This window comes from Pavona decussata, unplaced genomic scaffold (assembly GCF_977016875.1).
Source record: "Pavona decussata unplaced genomic scaffold, jaPavDecu1.1 SCAFFOLD_180, whole genome shotgun sequence".
NCBI classification, from domain to species: Eukaryota; Metazoa; Cnidaria; class Anthozoa; order Scleractinia; family Agariciidae; genus Pavona; species Pavona decussata.
Window position 1 is genome coordinate 1,605,277 of NW_028145590.1, and position 14,724 is coordinate 1,620,000.

Below are 14,724 nucleotides of genomic sequence, written 5' to 3' on the forward strand. Positions count from 1 at the left end.
TTTGCTTTTAAAAACCAGGAAAAAATTGACTTCAGTAAACATCCCATGCCATTCCACGCTAAAATCTCGAAATCCACGACCTTGGAACAGCGATATTTCGGCCGTCTATGCTCCAATTTTGTTCCAAGAGACATCATTTCGAAAATATATTTCTTTTGTTTTACGTTAATGGAATATTTAAGATCAGTGGTCACCCTGGTGAATAAATGAGAATGATGGGTTATCCAGTTTTAAAGTAGCACCGGCATAATCGGAAAAAAAAAAAAAAAAAAAGAAAGAAAAAACGCGGCTTCTCTTTTATCGCCAGGATTAAAATATTCCATCACATTTATTCTATGACAAATGACCTCAAATGCCAAGCGGCCAAACCCTAAGCCAATTATAAAAACTAAAATGTCGGAGATTCGTCCCTGGAGGTGTTTGCCGAGATAAAGCATGATTTATGCTTACCAGTCCGTAGTCCGCAGTCCATAGTCCGCAGTCCCTAGTCCGTAGTCCCTAGTCCGTAGTCCGTAGTCGTCACTTTAATTTTTTCATACTGACCGATTCCAATTTCAAGCCTGAAATTTTCCGACGTACTAATTGCAACGGCTAAAGTTGCGTAAATAGCTGCGAAGGTCTTTCTTGTATTTAATCTTTCACCCACAGTTCAAATGTATGTCTCATATATTCATATTCATTTATTAATCCTTCACGGATCCCGTACTTACAATATGACCAGCTCCCGATTGGCTGATACACAACAGCTTTGGTCACGCAAACAAAACAAAACAACTGATCGATATTGGTTTAGCTGCTCGTCTCAGCGAAAAATGTATTCCTCAAAGCTACATATTACTAGCCTTTGCAGGAATCTTCCAGCAGCTCAACATTTCAAACCCGTGGCTGCGTTTTGGCGATCGCAGAAAACAGAAGCAGCGCCGTTGAAGCGAAACGAAACCTTCCGTGACTCAGCAAAAGAAACTGCGGAGGATGGCGGAGTGCGTCCATTCGAAGACATGCCAGGTCCAAAGAAGAGCTTCAAGTCCATAGTGAATCTTTATCGTAAATCTGAAGGCCTTACCAAAGGATACAAGGTTAACCAAAGCTTTTTCGCACAATATGGCCCCATTTATAAGGAAAATATGTTGGGTTTCAACGCCGTTCATATCACGGATCCAGATGATTATGAGAGAGTGTTTCGTGCAGAAGGAAAATACCCTCGCAGGCCGTTGATAGATGCTTGGCTACAGCATCGTAAAAGGAGGAATTACTTTCCCGGAATAATACTTTTGTGAGTAGTTTAACCATAATAGTTTTAAACTATAAGTTTTAGCGGGGCTAGATTGATGTAGGGAGAGATTGAAAGAGGAAGCAGTCGGCGAGGGCCTCGAGAGCGGGGATGGGGGCAGTCTGAAATTGGGTCATAGATCATGAAATAGATGTGTCATTTGACTTTAAAATTGGGTATGGCAGGTTCAGCCCTTTGGTCTGAAACTTTATTGAACTTCAAGAGCGTGAGAGAATCGCTTTTCATGTTATTTTCATGTTATATTATTTCATGTTTTTATATTTCACCCACCACATATCATTAGCAAAAAGCTGCCCATATGTGTGTTAAATGTTGGGCATCCCGACTCATGATTTTGGTTGCGCGAATCACGATTGTTATATCTTTTGACACTGATCACAATGCCACAATGGGAATGCGGTGACACTTCGCATGAAAACAGGACCAAAGACCGATTGACACGCTGACAACACAGCACTCAATGTATGCCCTGGGGCACGCTATTATAGACATAATTAATTGGAAGAACAATAAATTAGAGCACACTTGGTAGCTTAACCTTTTGTTTAATGTGGTATGCTAAGCTGGGGAGAGGGGGGGGGGGGATGGGTACTCCCCTATGTAAGCTATGTAGGTATGTGCGGTGCCAAGGGGTATGGTTTCTGAGCCGTTTTGGGCTGAAAGGTTGAAAACAGGTATGGATTTTATGGAAACCGGAATGGACCAGGGACTGGATTCAGTGTATATTGTTTCTTGACAAATTTTATCACATATAAATATCTGTTTTGGTGTACAGCACGCTACAGCGAAACAATTTTTTCCCCATCTGGAAATCCAGACCGAAAAAAAAAAAAACACCTCCCCATGCCTCCGGAATTCCTATTCTTCCTAGCCAGCGCTGTAAGGATTGATTTAGTGGGAGGTAAAAACAATGTAATTGTAAATTTGTTTAATTCCACGACGAGATGATTAAATGCGCTTTACACTATGGGGACACTCTCCAGATCGAATTGGGATTTGAAAAGGTTGTTTTATGAGGAGAGGGAAAAACCAGAGACTCCGGAGAAAAACTTCGCGGAACAAGGACGAAAACTGACAACAAACTCAACCCACATATGACGCCGAGGCCACATTGGTGGAAGGCGAGCGCTCTCACCACTGCACCATGCCTGCTCCTCGGCAGCTGCGTCACCCTTGCTTACCTTAATTAGACACCACATTATGAGTTTCTACCGGTAAGCATCAAGCCTTATAATTGCCATGTTTATTTTTTTTTTTTTTACTTTTGGATCTTAGAAATGGGGAGGAATGGAAAAGAGTTCGACAAAGTATCGCTCCCAAAATGATGCGTCTAAAAACTGTGGAGGAAAACATTGAGAACTTCAATGCTGTTGCTGAGGATGCTATTGCGAGGTTTGTAAAACTGAAGGAGGCCTGTGGACCAGATGATTACATTCCTGACTTGGAAGGGGAAATGAGTAGATTTTCTGCAGAAAGTAAGTTTAATTTATAACGAGTTTCATAGTTCTCACTGTTAGCCCATGAAAAATCATTTTATTGTCGAGAACTTGCCTCCTTCGCCAACCATTTTCCTCAGTTAACAAGCTACCTATTTCTCTCCATGCTCCATACCGATCTCTTTAATAATATTACTAAAAAGACTTTTTACACTTCTGTATTTTGTCCTTGTTCCTTGGAATTACGCCCCCATTTAAGCAGTGGGTGTGGATTTTAGATTATTGAAGGCAATGCTATAGAAAAAAAAAAAAGAACTAAAATTAGTATTGCACGCTAATATTCATGGCGCGGTTGGGGAGATTTTATATTTTTATATATATCAAAATGGGTAGAATATAGTCTGCGTGGCTGGTGGGATGTTGGATAAAAGCGAAGTTTAGTCGGCAAAGTGTAGACTAAACGAGCAGCCAAGAGGCGCTGCCTACCGCCAAAAATTTTATACACGCGCGGACAATACCGCCAGCCATGCTGGCTAGCAGATGAAGTACTAACAAGCTTACTATATAACATCATCACCATCATCGTTCTTGTCTTTCTTCGTTGAACATAAGGCCTTCGAAACCTTACAGTCTAACTTTTAGTTGTTTTTCACTTTTGTAAAGACGTCGGAATAGTGGCATTTGACACTCGTCTGGGGCTGTACAAAGATCCACCGCCACAAGAAGCCCTGAAATTCATTGATGCAGTACAGAATTTTATGATGTTCACCCACAAGCTGATGTACAGCATTCCAAGCAATATGGTGCGACGTTATGTTGATACACCAGCACTTAAGAAGTTCTTCAAGGTTGCTGACGACGTCGTAGACATTGGGCAGGGTTTTATTGACAAGAAGATGAGGGAAATCAAAGAAATGACAGAAAAGAATATCGATCCTTCTGGTGATACTCAGGGTAATGTTAACAAGCCTTTTATAAATAGTTCTTTCTGAGGAAGCACTTCGGGGGAGTGCGGGAATTCTTAGTGGAGAAATGCGAGCGAGTTTGAAGGACAAGAAATACAACCGACACCAATCTCCATCTCGAACCGAGATCTCACTCGATTTTTTCCCAACCGTGGGAGATCTGGGCACGACATATGCGCAACACTTTTAGTGCGGCTTGTCATACACTGTACAGTAAACTTCTTTCAAGGAGAGCCTACCCGTATAAACCTCTTCCCCCACACCACCCTGATGCACTGGTGACAAGTAATCCTAACCAAGTAATTTATTTTTCGAGACTTAATTTAATTGAGGACGGTGCCTATCTTTGTTACCGCGCATAGGTTCTGCGAATCTCCACTGAGATACTTGTGGTGGTGGCTGCTAATACAGGGATATTTTGTGCGATTTAAATCTATGCGGAGAAAAAAGAACTTAGCAAGTGGCCTTGCTATTAAAAAAGAAAATGGGGGGGGGGGGGGGAATAGAAGCATTTTTTTAGGGATAATAAAGCTTCAATTCGGGAAAAAACGTTGCTTTATATTTTACTGTTTTTTTTTTTTTTTTTAGGTTACCACCAGTTTTTTTTTTGTATTTCAATAGCCCTTGATAAAATCTGCTTTCCCACCATAGTCATAAACTACACAAAAATACTTCTTTATTAGTAGGCACCGTCTTTAACTGGTATTTTTGTTTCTTAAAAGTGGTTTCATTGTTGACCTATTTACTGACAAAGGAGGAGCACACTGTGGAGGAAGTCAATGGTCTGGCAATTGATGTGATATTCGCGGGTGTTGATACAGTAAGTTATTTTTTTTTCTGTAGCTTGCTATCGAAACCGCATCTAAAGGTATAAAAAAATTTTATTTCTATTTGACTTCTGTTAATTTCATTTCGTTGATTGCGCTTATTGTGAGTTCCAGAAGGTCTACTATTTCGATGCTATAGTTTATTGAAACCTTCTCTGGATTAAGTGATCATTATTCTCTGCAACAGACCGCGCATGCTCTTTTGTGGCTGTTATACAATCTGGGAAGACGTCCTCACATCCAAGAAAAAATTTACCAAGAAGTCATGGAGGTGATAGGGCAAGAAAGAGACATCACAGCTAAAAATATCGGAAAGCTGTCCTATCTGAAGGCTTGTTTAAAGGAGTCCATGAGGTACTGTGTGCTGTTCTTCAGTAATTTAATGACTTTAAAATGTATAAATAGTGAGTAAATCAGTCGACCAGCGCGCAAGCGTGCAACCAACGGCGATAGCCCCACGCCTGTGCATCCATACAATAATGACATTTTTAGTAGCTAAAAAAATTGTTTTTGCTCGCCGTTGAAAAAAATATTCCCGTGGAGTACTTTGAAGATAGATAACGATTTTTTCCCATATTCTCCCCTGTGTTTTAAACAGAATTTAAGGCCTGAAAGGATGAAAGTTTCTTTCACTGACTGGGCACAAACAACTACCACGGTTGGTTGTGGACAAGTTCTTGCTTTACTTGTTTTAAAACCATCGTGCGTTTACAGCTTTGGTGTCGCAAAAATCTAAATGTTTTGAATTTCCTTAACTCAGTGGAAACATTAACCGAGAGAATTCCCTTGGTCGCCTCTATAAGTGCTACGGACTGGTTACCAGGTTTTAAGACAATGTATTTTGTTTCTCTTAAAGGTTGACCCCTGTTCTTTTAAGGAATGTTCGGATATTGGATCAAGATATTGTGTTATCAGGCTATAATGTTCCAGCAGAGGTAGGTGTTATTAAAGCCAAACTCACTTATCATTTAGTTACAACGAGCATGCAGACTATTCCCTGCTAGCCAATCTCTTCCTGTTCTACTTGCTTGCTCAAAACACACCAGAAAAGGAGAATCTGGTAGCAGGAAATGTAAAACGCTTCTTTTTTGTGTGTTTTGTTTTCATCGTGCCGACAAGGAGAAGTATAAGCCTAAGCACGCGTTTCACACTCTCGAGATAAACGCAACTCTTTGAAATTAAGAGAAATTGCGTGAACCAGCCAAAGAGGCGTGGTGTTTAAGATTTGATTGTGTCTGTGTTTGTCCTTTTCTCTCACCGGGGTTTACACAAGTAAAATAAGAATAAGAACCAAGCGACATACGCACGCGCAGAGCTGCAGTGCCATTGTGCGCTTATCAATTCATTCTTTTGCCATGACAGCAAACACCCCCACATTGAGTACAATAAAAAGTAAAGAGTAAGGGGGTTAGTTTCTAAAGAACTGTGGTTCTGTTTCGGTGGGGAGTGAAAACGAATGTTTTGTTTGATCAGCAGAGTTGATAAGGTCATTTGGCCACCATAAAGAGATTCGGGTGCTGACTTTTCAAGCGTTAGCCCTTCGTCAGCCCTTACGAAGGGCTAAAGCACGAAACGTCAGCACTCGAATCTTTTTACAAGCGAGCTTGTTTTTACGTTTGTACCTGTGCTTAAATTACACCGGTTCACAATAGACTGTTGTTATAAGTGTGCTTACCGCACAAATTTAAACCAGGCCTTAAATGAAATTTCCCCAAGTTGTACGCCAAAAACGTGTGGTAAGGCTTCTGCACGCAACTTGGCAACTGACACATTTCATGTGTCAAGTACTGACGTCGTATTGCAAGCACAGAGCATCTTTTCTTCCCTAAGAAAATTTTCCGTCAGTATCATGGATGTGTACTTGCAACATGTAACACTTTAAAAAAAAAAAAAAAAAAAAACGTTGCACGAATAACCTGAAAATTCCTCCAAAAAAGTTTCCCGCCTGATAGCGACTAATCAAGTAGATAAAGTTAATCGCTCCCTGAACAATTCAGTAGAATTTATTTTTCAAATGCTGTAGAAATTTGTAAACAATCAATATGCTCTTATCTGAGAAACCTGTTTCTGACAATTGGTGATTGTGAAGAAAAAAAATACGATTTCAAGAATATCAAGGCAGACGTAGCACTTAAAAGCCTAAAATAAATTTTCGTAAGTGCTGTTTTTGACATTGTGGTGTAATACCTTGGTAAGGGAAGGGAAGGTAAGGTAAGGTGAGGTAAGGTTTATTAAAATAACATCGCAGCCCTTCTCTTCCCCGTCTTTGAAACAGAATTACGAGAAAAAGCTCGCATCGAATATGATATTGCCAAGGAAAAAGGTTTTCTGAAACACTTTAAGATTAACTGGGACCACTAATTCGCAACAAATTCATCGAATACGTGGTTATTTGAGGGACCCCTTGAATCACTTTCCACTACTTTTTTCGTTTTGTGCTATTTTTGTCGTTTTTCTTTCGATCGTTTCTTTTCGCTTACCTGTTCATACTGCAATATTGTAAGTAATTAACAATAAATACAAAAACTAGGAGTGTGTGGACGGGTTGTTATCTAGATACCTTTTTAGTAGTGCAATGTAAGTGGCTTTTGTACTGTAATGTAAATAATGTCAGTGATAATATTGTATAAAAAAAAGTTGGTAGCGAATTACGTATTGATGGAACAATTTGAAAAAAGAAGCTAAGCTTGCCAAATCGCTCGGCGAATGCCGAAGGGCCGGACAGCCTACCTATCTGATGCAGGGATACGCCGTTCTCAAAACTAGTCCATGTAACGTAATGCATTGCAATGATTCTACTAATAGCTAATTAATTAACAAATCTATGGTCTGTACTCTTATACACGTAGAACATAAAATGACGTCATAAAATGTTCAGAACTCAAGTGGAACCGCGAGCGGCAGGCCAGGTCACAGCCGAGTTTTGAACATTTTATGGCGTCATTTTATGGTCTGTAAGAGTAATAGACCATAGAATACTGCCGTCGGCAGAATTATGACATTTATTGTAAAAATCAATATACAATGTAATAGTATGATATTCAAATTTTGAATTCTTAGGGGCTTTTTTTCTTTTGGCAGACTCTCATCTTTTTAGAATTATACTGCACGCAACATTCAGAAAAGTACTTCAAGGATCCTTTAGAGTTTAAACCTGAGCGATGGCTGAGAGAAAACAGAGAAGAAATCCACTCTTTTTCCCATTTACCGTTTGGATTCGGAACTCGTATGTGCCTGGGTAAGAAGAGAGGTTTCCTTTAGCAAGACTAATTTCTTTTCTGCTGTATATCTTCTTTAAATCTGGTCTTTTAAAAGCGGCAGGACTGGTTCTGTATTCGAATATATACGCGGCACACTGTTATCTCGGGAGTTAACTTTAGTACTGTGACATGCACTCAGTGTATAGTCTGTTCTCTGATCCATCAGTGACCGTTTTTATACTAGAGGACGCATTATCCGTCTGGACGAACTTGGGCCGCAAACATTTGTTGCTCGTCTTGTAAATCGTCTCTAGTATAAAGACGGGCACAAGACGCATTATCCGTCTGGACAAACTCTTTTCCGTTGTGCGTCGTTCAAGATAAATAATGGAATATAATTCGTCCAGACGGATAATGCGTCTTGCGCCCGTCTTTATACTAGAGACGAATAACCAGACGAGCAACAAATGTTTGCCCAAGTTCGTCAAGACGGATAATGCGTCCTCTAGTATAAAAACGGCCAGTTAGTTGGTTTGTCAGTTAATCAGTCATTCAGTTAGATAGTTACTCAGTCAGCCAGTCAGTGTATACTCTGTTAGCCTCATTCACTAGGCCAGTAAGTCAATCAAACAGTCATTGTTAATTAGTCATTTAGTTATGACCAGTTATTTATAGTCATTTAAAACAAGCCAGTTAGTGTCATTTTGTAAGCCAGTTAACCAGTCAGATATTCAGTCAGTCAGTCAGTCAGTCAGTCCGTCAGTCAGTCCGTCAGTCAGTCAGTCAGTCAGTCAGTCAGTCAGTCAGTGAGGCAATCAGTCAGTGAAGTCAGTCAATCAGTCAGTCAGTCAGTCGGTCAGTCAGTCAGTCAATCAGTAAGTCAGTCAGTCAGTGAGGCAATCAGTCAGTAAAGTCAGTCAATCAGTCAGTCAGTTAGTCGGTCAGTCAGTCAGTCAATCAGTAAGTTAGCCATTCTCAGTTTGTCAGTCAGAGAGCTATTATCACATGCATCAGCCAGCAAGTTATTACATCACTGAGTCAGCTAGCCTGTCATTCCATCAGTAAGTCAACCAGTCAGCTATACAATCTGTCAAGACCTCTGTCATCTCGTTACCCAATCAGTCAGTCAGTCGGTCACAGTCAGTCTGTCAGTCAGCCCATACTGTGACCTCTGTGATCCCAGTCTACAGCACCCTAAATAAATAAGGAAGCCTCATTCTCTTATATCAGTGTTTTTCAATCTGCTTCTGCACAGGTCGTCGGATAGCGGAATTGGAAATGCGCATGTTTCTATGCAAGGTAAGTTATACGTGTTTTTATAAAAATGTCTTTCTTAAAAAAAAAAAAAAAAATGTTTAAAGAATTTTGGTATGAAGCATGATTCGATCGATGCTAATCATTGTCAAGGAAACCAATTTTTCTAGAAGTGATTTACAAACGGGTCCTCTTAACGATTTTTTTAAAATAGATAATTTATGATAAAAGAAAAAACTAACTGAAGAACAATAGAATCGTGAAGAAACAAACATAAAGAGGGTGAACAAATTGCAAGATGCTAAATCTCTAAATCTAAGTAAAAACCGGAACAAAATTTTCCTTTTTCTCTTGTAGTTGCTTCAGCGGTTTCGCATTGAGTATCACGGTGACCCATTGGAATTATACCAAAGGATTGTTTGTGTTCCTGATAAACCGGTTAAGATCAAGTTCGTCGATCGCGTTTGAATTCCAGCATGCATTTCGGGAGGGAGATAGAAGCTGCTACTGAAACGCATTGAAGAGAATTGCAGGAAAAACCACCAAACCTGTTCAAGGTCACTCTTGTTTAAAACGTAAGGACGTTAGACAACAACTGAAGTGGGCAACACAGATGCTGCTCATATATCTCTGAGTTAGTAAGGCTATTTATCCCTACCTGAGTACAAGGAAAATGGTCTCGCCTTGCTAGAAAAGAACAAGACACAATTACAATCTGATTTTGACTCAGCTAGCTCGAACAGGAGAGCGATGTAACTGAATTTGTACTATACATGTAAAAGTTCGTTGGCTGGTTTCTTGGGAACAAATAGCTATTTAAGGGGGTTAGTTTCTTATGAAACTGTGGTGTTTCGTCGGCGAATATTTGGTTTTATAAACTGAGTTGATAAGGTAATCTGTCCACCGTAAGAAGATTGGAGAGCTGACATTTCGAGCGTTATAGCGAATCTGAAAAAGGTCTAACGCTCCAAACGTCAGTTCTCGAATTCCGGGAAAACCGGGAAAATGAGGGACCAAGATATAACTGAGGAAGGTTTCACAGCACAACCTTTTAAAACGACATTGAATACTGCAGTTTAATGCTTTACCCTAAAGAGTATAACAAAGCTACTGCCACCGTATCTCGGTGTTTCCCTGGACAACCGATTGCAAGCCGCAAAAAAGCCACTGTACGTATTAACTGTTCGATGTGATACAATAAATTAATCTAACTCTGAACCCACAAACGAATGTATATTTCATATATCTCAACTTCTGAACATACCCCTTTTCAAAACTGCAACCGGCCAGAGAACTTTTTACTATAGAACTGTAAATATATGGAACTCCCTAGACTGCTCCCTTAAACTTTCTGAATCCGTATCTGTTTTTAAATACCGTCTTAAATGTAACCTTAGCAAAGAACTCTATAATTCTTAAGTACATAATTAATGCCTTACTATATCCAACAGTAGTTTTTGAAAATAGTTTTTAAATCTTTTCGATTCTGTTTTTTAATGGCATTGTACATTGTATTATTTTTTAGATTAGTTCATTGTCTTTGAAAAGCCTCTCGGGGAAATTCAATAAAGTATGTTATGTTGTGTTGTGTTGTGTTGTGTTGTGTTGTGTTGTGTTGTGTCGTGTCGTGTCGTGTCGTGTCGTGTCATGTCATGTTATGTTATGTTATGTTATTTATCCTTGTTGAATTGTACACTGGTTGCAAGCGGTTCACTTTAAAACGAAGTTTTAGCTATAGTGCTTTTCAAATATGGAAGCATGTCCAGGTGGAAATAAGAAATTAAAATTCGCTTGAATCTTTCTCCAAAAGACTTTCTTCTTTCGTTAATAAGAAAAAGGTGCAAATGGATACTGTTTCGTGTACACCAGCAATCTAAAAGATTTAGCGCATATAAGTGCCAATGGACTAGGGAAATTAGTTCGTTATATCGAGGGTTCGTTATATCGAAAACCTCGTTATAACGAACTTGCCGAAAAACAGCCAAAATATCTGTTACATCGAGGTAAAGTTGATTGTTTTGTAACGGTGTTACGTTGTACTACCCAGCGTTTCCGGATCTGGACGATTAAATAACTTTTGTGCTTTTATCTCTGTATGAAGCTACAGTACACTGTACTGATAGCTACGGCACAAGAAACTATACAGGTAATACCTTTCCCTATAGCATGTACTGTATATATATTAAGCTGACGACTGAGGAATTGTTCTCTTGGTACAGGATTAAAGGATTTTCATTGCTGTTGGTCTATAACACATTCATCTTTTATATCGGGGTTGATTTTACGTTTTGGCTTCCGGATTTTTTCTTTGTAACGAGGATTTCGTTATATCGAGGTTCTGTTCCATACATTTGACTGAAACTTTGGCTGTGAAGAGAAGAGTATCGTTCGCTATACCGAGGTTCGTTAGGGCTTTAAACACGCGATATCCTAGGATATAACTTTTTATCATTTTTTTTTTTCATATTTCTTTAATGACTTATTTCCTGCTGTTATATTGTATTTAAATTATTACTATTTTTACTACTATTATTAGCCTTGATTACCATATAAACTAGATAGTTACGTTTATGACAGTCGATAGGAACAGACACAATTGTCATTTCTAGTGCTAATTAACAATTGATTCATGCGTCAGCGTGCTTCATCGAGATATGAAGCACGCGGGAAGTTTGGAGAGCACGAAAGATGCGTAAGAGTTGCTCGAGGCGTAGTCGAGAGCAACTCTAGCTTCTTGAGTGCTCTCCAAACTTCCCAAGTGCTTCATATCTCGATGAACGCACAGCTGACTCATGAATCAATTGTTTTATAACATTTTCAACGCGGTAGTTTCACCCGTTGATTCTAGGTTGACCAGAGGTTTACCAAGCATTCACCCAATGTGCAAAGTGATAAATAAACAACCGCATGTTCAGTAAAAATACAAAACTTACAGGGTAAAAAAAGCGACACCCCTTTGGTTTCAAATAGTTAAAGTTTGTCATTATCGAGCAAAATACACTGGTTGCCAATTCAGTTAAAATTTTCCAAAAAGCAAACTTGAAAATTTGATCCTCGCGTTACATGGGGAATTCTCTCCGCTCGCGAGGACATGTGTTTGTTTACGCAGGATTTACGCAGTTGTCACGTTTCATCAATGAAAATATAGAAAGAAAACAGACAACTAAAGCTTTCCTAAATGAAAATTTATTCAGAAAAATCTTTTTTCTAAGAATTAAAGGCGTACAATTTTTAATCCGAGACGATAAACGCGTGACCGATTTGAAGGAACTGCAAGTCCAGTTTGAACTAGAAGTTATCAAACCCGCATGCAGAGCACGGTTTTCAAAAATTTCGCAAAAAAAAAAAAATGTTAGGAATACGAAGAATCGTTCAATTAGAAAAGTATTTAAGCTTAAGTACAAATTCACAACCAAACCTGTAATTTCTTGAGAATTGGATTCCCACAATTGCAAGTACTCGAACATTACCAAGAATGATCTGTGTGAGATGTCCGCTTGCTCGTCGGCAGGATAAAACGACAATTTATCCTTGAAGCACAATTTCTTCGCCGTTTATCATCGGATTTCCGCTGTTGAAACTGTCGAGTATTCCTTAGCAGTTTTTCTTTCAGTTTATCGTTTCGAAAAGGTGTGTTTTCCCTCTGAGAAAGCAAAATTTGCGTCTGAAAATTAATAATTTTGCGAGACACGATGACACGGGGCTTGCTTGTTCTTTTTTCCTTTTCTTTAGGTTTTTTTTCCGAAGTTAAAAACTCCAATCCCAAGAAAAACTAGGCAGGTCTTCTTCATCAGCTGGTTCGCTTGTTCCCATCTGTAGTTAAACTTTTTGCTGAAGTTTTTCCCCGTTTTTGAATGCAAAATGCCGAAGTCACTCACGGAGAAATTTTTCTTTTCGAGAGATTTGTTTGCTGACGTCATCAGCGTGCACAATGGGAATATGAAGCACGCTCCCGCAATTGAATTTGATTACACGAATTTACTAGCTATGTTATAATTATTGTTAGTTAATCTCTAGTCTTAATTCTTATAATTTGTAATTATCACACGGCATGTCTGAAAACCAGCTTGTGGGCGATTTACCGTGTTTAAATAAAGTTGATTGGTTGATTAATTGATTGATTTGTTGATTGATTGATTGATTGATTGATTGATTGATTGATTGATTGATTGATTAAATCAAGGTTCCACCGTATTGTTGTTATTTATTGAAAAAGAGTTAGACCGTAGCTCACTTGTTCATGGTAGACATTAACACACGTTTAATCTTCCTGAACAACAACAACAAAAGTAGCCTGGGCCTTTCCTGGTATTCTTTCAATCCTTCCACTCCTTTCCCCTCCCAGCACCTTCCATTTGGCTGGAAAATAATGGAAACCAATAAAATATCCTAAAATCGTATGAAAATATAAAAGTGAGACAATTTCGAAAAACGTGCCTATCAAAAAGGTGTTGCCATGGAATTATCAAGTCGTGAAAATGTTTTGGAAGTTTAGTGGTTTTTGCCTCATATAAAGAACCCTAGTCAGCCGCCGCCATTTTCGATGCCATCGAAATTATTGATGTTGCATGGTGAAGTGAAATCTTAGTTGTGTTCCTGAAAATATGTTTCATCATTTTTAGTAGTTTCACAGCGATTTCTTTTATTTCGACATGCTCCGAATAAAATATAATAGCCAAACTCTCACATATAAACAAAAACAAAGGTGTGGCTGACAAGGGCCCTTTAAGACAAAAGGTTATGGGCCACTTTCTCCCCCCCCCCCCCCCCCCCCTGCAGCTGAAAATGACAGAGTACAGGCTAGTAAAGCGTTTTGGACGAATCTCGCACAGGCCACTCACGAACCGACCTATTAGTTACAAACTCAAATCCTGATAAGATGGGAAAATCCATCCTCGGAGACCCAGGGGCAATTAGTCGAGTGGAAGGAATTTCCGTGGGCAAAAATTTATTTGCTGAATAAACTTTCGCGCACAAAAATCCCTTCCACCCAACTGCCCCTGGGTCTCCGAGGATGCATAGGCATGGGGATTCTTTAGGCTAGAAATCCCGGGGGCATGGGGAGGTGGGGAGGTGTTTTTTCCGTTCTGGATTTCCAGATGGGGAACAACTTGTCTCGCTACAGCGTACTATACACCAAAACACATACCTACATATCTTACATAGGGAGCACACCGCATTGAACAAAAGGTTCACCTACGTGAAGTGTGCTCTTAATTTGTTCTTCCAATTAATTATGCCTATAGTAGTGTGCCCAGGGCATACAATGAGTGCTGTGTTTGCGTGTTGTCAGCGTGTCAATCGGCCTTTGGTCCTGTTTCCATGTGAAGTGTCTCCACATATAGTGATCAGTGTTAGAAGAGACAATCGTGATCTGAGCAACTAAAAACAAGAGTCGGGATGCCCAGCATTTAACACACCAAGTATGGGCAGCTTTTTGCTAATGATATGTAGAAAGATATAAAAAACATGAAATAATATAATATGAAAAGAACATGAAAAGCGATTCTCTCAAATTTAATAAAGTTTCAGACAGACGGGCCAAACCGGCAATACCCAAATTTAGAGTCAAATGGCAAATCGATATCCTGATGACCCAATTTCAGACTGCCCCCATCCCTGCTCTCGAGGCCAGTGCTTCTTCCTCTTCCAATCTCCCAATCTCTCCCTAAATCAAACTAGTCCAGCTAAAACTTTTAGTATAAAACTACTCACAAAAGTAATATGCCGAGAAAGCCATCCCTCCTTTAC

At 39.3% G+C, this 14,724-nt stretch overlaps 1 protein-coding gene and 1 long non-coding RNA gene across 4 annotated transcripts; one reads left to right on the forward strand and one right to left on the reverse strand.

Moving 5' to 3' along the window:
- The first annotated feature begins 364 nt into the window (after positions 1–364).
- LOC146463182 (cytochrome P450 10-like) lies at positions 365–10,560 on the forward strand. Of its 3 annotated transcripts, XR_014856956.1 has the most exons (10): positions 365–1,273; positions 2,567–2,766; positions 3,391–3,681; positions 4,415–4,512; positions 4,707–4,873; positions 5,376–5,454; positions 7,601–7,757; positions 8,975–9,018; positions 9,331–9,573; positions 9,617–10,560. XR_014856956.1 is itself a non-coding variant. In XM_085084757.1 (9 exons), exons 1-9 carry the CDS (start codon positions 654–656, stop codon positions 9,439–9,441), a joined length of 1,767 nt encoding a protein of 588 aa, XP_084940883.1. In that variant the 5' UTR covers positions 365–653; the 3' UTR covers positions 9,442–10,560. The 3 variants fall into 3 exon arrangements, 2 of the variants coding, with proteins under 2 accessions (XP_084940883.1, XP_084940884.1); XM_085084757.1 differs by having other exon boundaries at positions 9,331–10,560; XM_085084758.1 differs by having other exon boundaries at positions 371–1,273; positions 9,340–10,560.
- Positions 10,561–11,414: 854 nt separating this feature from the next.
- LOC146463183 (uncharacterized) lies at positions 11,415–13,076 on the reverse strand. The gene is made up of 2 exons (XR_014856964.1): positions 12,956–13,076; positions 11,415–11,578 (listed from the first exon to the last, which is right to left on the reverse strand). It is a non-coding gene; the product is annotated as an uncharacterized LOC146463183 (long non-coding RNA).
- Positions 13,077–14,724: the final 1,648 nt, after the last annotated feature.